Source organism: Punica granatum, chromosome 3, assembly GCF_007655135.1.
Source record: "Punica granatum isolate Tunisia-2019 chromosome 3, ASM765513v2, whole genome shotgun sequence".
Taxonomy (NCBI): Eukaryota; Viridiplantae; Streptophyta; class Magnoliopsida; order Myrtales; family Lythraceae; genus Punica; species Punica granatum.
This window is the reverse complement of record NC_045129.1, coordinates 20,623,307-20,628,257: the sequence shown is the minus strand read 5'-3', so window position 1 is coordinate 20,628,257 and position 4,951 is coordinate 20,623,307. Positions and strand designations below refer to the sequence as shown.

General features: G+C 52.7%; 1 protein-coding gene across 1 annotated transcript; it reads left to right on the top strand.

The window, feature by feature from the left end:
* Positions 1-278: 278 nt before the first annotated feature.
* Positions 279-1,271, top strand: LOC116200453 (extensin-like). Its single transcript, XM_031531302.1, has one exon. The coding sequence runs from the start codon at positions 279-281 to the stop codon at positions 1,269-1,271; it is 993 nt and encodes a 330-aa protein (XP_031387162.1).
* Positions 1,272-4,951: the final 3,680 nt, after the last annotated feature.

Here is a 4,951-nt window from a genome sequence, read left to right as displayed (position 1 = left end):
CGCTCACTCAGCTACCGAACGTAGTGGGATGTCGTTTTATGTTTACGTTCCATTTCCTTTAATGTATTATCTTTGCAAACTATGGAACTCGAATCAAACCAATGTAATGACATTATTATTTTGAAACTCATGCATCTCATACGTCTCATTCCCTCATTTATTGTTCCGCACCTACCATTTTTCGAAATGGACAATGTTGCGCGTGCACTAACACACTTGTGGAATGTAGGTACTCGCAACTGGCGTCACATCACTTCCCCACTCGCCAATGCGTCAGTATGGCAGAAGAGAACCAAATCGATGTTCCTGAGGAGGTCACTCCACCAATTCCGGCTCATTCTCAACCACCTTTGACGCATGCTCCGCCTACTCTAACTCCCGCAGGCATACCACCGGCGTACTCAAGTGCTACCTCGGTACATCTCCCACCGCCGGCATCTTCAGGCATGCCCTCGGTGTACTTAGGGGCACCTCCTCTACAAGTCCCACCGCCAGCAGTGCAGGCATCATCTACCTTCGACGACCATGCGCGCATTGCAGCACTCGAAGGCACGGTTAACCAACTAGCTGCCAACATGGCCACTAACAAGGCCGAACTATTTGCTCTATTTAGGGGGCCAAATCGTGCTTCCTCGAGCTCCACCCCGCCTTCGGGGCAAGTGCCAACGGTCGACCCTACCCCTTGGATCCCGCCGACCCATGCTCCGAAAAGCGTTGATGCGCCCGCCCTACCAACAACACACGCGCCGGTGCTTTATCCGGTTACTATTTCTCTGTCGCCGCCACCGGCCCCTACAGCCGTCCCTCTTCCACCGGCGGCATTCTTGACATCGGACCAGACCATGTCTGCGCCACCGCCTGTTTCCATGCCGATCCCGGCCCCAATCTATACCGCTCCCCCGCTGATGGTCTTGCCGGCATCGACGACCTTTGCTCCTGCTCACATCACCGAATCCTTCCCTTTCCCAACTCCACAACCGAATATTAGCCTCCCCTACCAAGCTCCACCGCCCCTTAACATCCCATTCCCTGAATCGGGCACACCGATCCATGCGGCCCCCGTGGCTCCACTCATGAACTTTCTCTCGCAAGAGGAGACAGAGCAGGAGCGTAGGATGAAGACGATGGAGGAAACGATAAAGGCCCTACAAGTAAAGGAGACCCGCCCCGACATGGGCTGCGGTGACTGGAGCCTCTTCTCGTGCATGCGTCTACCCCCAAAGTTTAAGATCCCCGAATTCACGACATACGAGGGTACAAAAGACCCCTGACACCACCTCCGTCACTACCGTGGAAAAATGCTGCAATACTGGGATTACGAGGAGTTCATCATCTATACATTCCAGGACAGTCTGACAGGACCGGCCCTCGACTGGTTCATGACGTTGAAAGCTACAGACATCCCTACATGGGCGGATCTCTCTCGGAGATTCATTGACCAATACCAGTACTCTGCGGAGGCACCCCCGACTCTCTTGGAACTAAGCACAAAGGAAATGGCGGAGGGCCAAAGATTCGAAGACTATGCTACCAAGTGGCGTGCCCAAGCGGCAAAGCACGTTCCCCCCATCAACGAGGTGCAGCAGATCCAATTGTTCCACTCCACCCTAAAAGGAGTGTACTACTCGCACCTGTTGGCCCACTCTTCGTCATTCTCTAACCTCATCGAGGCCGGGAAAAAGCTCGACATGGGCATCAAGCTCGGTAAGATAGAAGGACTGGTCGGGAGGACGGAGGGCGAGCCCTCCAAGAAGGCTACCACCGGGGTCACCCCCACGGGGGGCAGAAAGGGGAAGGAAGTATCCGTCAATGCCATCAATCTAGGGCGCCAAGGTTCGCAACAGTATGCTGTGAACTTCCAACCTACGCTACTAGTTGCTCAAGCATATGCTTCGCCCCCTGCCCAGTACCAACAGCAGTACTTCTCGGCACCGCCACCTATCCTACCATCCCCGGCCCTGCAGCAAATCGTCCATCACTACACTCCTGCTCCTCCTCAGACCCAGCAATACGCACCCCTGACTATGAGATCTCTACAACCGGCGCAACGAGCTCCCGCCTCACAGGGACAACAGGGTAGCGCCTTCCAACCCCGCCAGCGCAAGCAATTAACACCCCTACCAGCTCCTCCATCCCACATATACCGGCAGCTCCTCGTGGGTAATAAGATCAAACCGGAATCACCCAGTCCCAACTTTAACCCGGCGGCTCAGAGTCAAAACTTGCATTGCGAGTTCCACCAGGGAGCTCCTGGCCATACCCTCGACAACTGTTGGAGGCTACGAGAAAAGATCCAAGAGATTATCGATGCGAAGGAGCTCTCGTTCAATGCCGTGAGACCTCCGAATGTCCAGACCAACCCCCTTGACCACGCGTCAAGCTCAGGACCGACAATCAACTTGGTTGACATATGCGCCCAGGGCGAGGATGAAGACAAGGAGGAAGAATTGACCTCCGCATGAGGCTTCATGTCTACATATGATGTTCCCCACGTGTAGGCGAAACTATAAGCCGCACGACGGAAGAGGGATCTTTTGTTGTATCGAACTTTCGACTTTAATGGAATTCCCTGATCCAACTTTTGAGACTTTCACATTTGTCATTCCTTTTGCTTCCTGCCAAGCATTTTCATACTCTGAAGCAAATCATTCTAGTTTCCAGGCTCCAAAATCCAAGGCAATTGAACCCAGTCCAAAGGCCCCTCAAGCAACATCACAGAGGACGGGATCCCTGCCCACCCTCCACTACGGCCACCGACCAAACCGATGGGGTGACACATGCGCTCTTCTCTATACTCCTTCTTAGTTTATCTTTAATGCATCCCAAATAAGCTCCCGGCATGAATAGACTCTTCAAGGGGTGCTAGGACAGTCCCGAAGACGCCCCATTGGTTCTGTTAGCATTCTTCGACTCGCCTGTCCTCATGAGACTCGGCTCCTCGAGCCTTCCCTAGGACGGCTGCGCATGCCAATCCGTAATCGGGGAAAGTACACCTATATGGCCCCCAGTCACGGTCTGCCCACTCCAGGGTGGTGATGACTAAACTCTCGGAATTGAGTGTCCCTCACATGCGGCACCCCATGGGTCGCATGCTGGACGATGGGACTTCCCATGGGATCACTTTCATTTCTTACCATATATTCCACCGAACAATCGCCTAATGTATCATCTTCTTTGACATCTCTCACATGGACACGCCGGTCACAGGCAAAGAACGATACATAGTTTCACACCTCCCTGAGAACTCCTCTCGGACCCTTTCCTCATACTTCAACGGGGGAGGTGTCCGACGAATAGGTACCCCCCACGAAGCCGGAGATAGAGACAGCTGAACAAACCATTCAACCTCGACGCGTGCGTCTCCACCGAGATAGAGCGGCAACTCGGGGCAAATCGGGCCTTCCCCACTGCAAAGACCAATCACCGACAACATGCAACGATAAGCCCCGAGGTAGGACACATTCGGCTTCAAGAGCGCCCATCCTCCAAGGGGCACTCTCCATAGGAGCGACAACACACGATCGGGAGCAGCGATCGTACAAGACGCCCAACACAGACCACAAAGATCAGGGCATCCTCGTCTAACATTCACGCGGAAGCAACCTTACTCACCCACACTCTTGGGGCAATTTTGTTTTCTTTTTAAACAATAGGGGAAAAGACTTGTAAAGTTTGCAAGGACAAAAGACGCGAAGTTTGGCTTTCGAGTGCAAAAGAATCAGACTTCTGAGAAAACCAGCCATTACAAAATTGGGCTAGGATAACGAAGTACATCAAGTCTCCACGGGGCGAAGCAAACAAAAGCGGTCTCGGTGATGCAAAGTCGAGGAGTTTCAAACAAATACAAGGGGCACAATACAGACCCCAGCTGCGAAAAAGAGAGAGCGAAAAGACGCGGGAAAAACCCACAAACAAAGAAGAGAAGAGAGAGAGAAAAGAAGCGGGAAAAACCCGCCAACAAAAAATGGGGCAACGCCGAGGTTCAGTAAAAGCACCGGCGCCCCCAATCCAAAAGAAATGAACAAATCCCGACAAAAAGGGAAGCAGCAGTCGCAACTCCTCGACGGAAACATAATACCACGCATTCGGAGGTCAAATTCTTTGGACCCTCCGCCCTTGCAAACTCGAGAGACAAATAATTGAGCCCACTAGGTCGAAAACCGCCATTAGGGGCGGCCTATGCAAAAGCTAGGGCAAGAAAAAGGCACGACTGGAAACTCCTTGTGGGCGGCCGTGGCAAAAGAAGAGCTCATCCCCTTTAAGTTGAGAGGTATGGCCCCGAGGTGGGTGACCGTAGCAAAAGGAGAGTAAAATGAGAGATAAACAAAACAGTCACCATAGGCTCTCGCACATTGTGCGGACCAGGGATCCCCAAGGGAAATGGCCAAGTTATCTACTCCAACACGATCCCCGATCGGCTCTCCCGCACAACTCAACTTTCCAAGGCGGATTCATCCTCAGGTAGAAAGGTCAATCGAGCACGCCATCCAAGCAGTTTGGTGTAGCCCACACAATAGAAGGACAAAAGGGGGGTACATCTCTCACCAGGCGTGAACTCGTGTATCCTTTTAGCTCGGGGCAACGTGCTCCCCAAGCTTTCCCTTTCTCTTTGTCATTGCATAACTCCAGAGCGGGTCACCGTCACCCTTCAATCGGCTACCATAAAGCCAAAAATCCCAAACATTCCTTTCCGAGAGTCTAGTCATAACACTTCGGAAATGACTAGATCGAGGTCTGACCAAATTTGCATAGAAATCCCCATGCGGGTCACAAACGCAGCCGCCCTACAGCATCCTGATGAGAACATCTCGATATGCCCATACCTGGCCAACATGAACCCCGGAGGCCTCGCATCGAGGCCTCTGAAAGCCAGACCCCATTCGCATCACTAAAATAAAGACTCTCCACGGGTCGCTCAGGCGAAGTTGAAGAGCATGCGTCGCAAAGACTT

What these genes read in the sequence shown, in the direction of transcription:
- LOC116200453 (XM_031531302.1), top strand. Translation starts at nt 279, where the DNA reads ATGGCAGAAGAGAACCAAATCGATGTTCCTGAGGAGGTCACTCCACCA.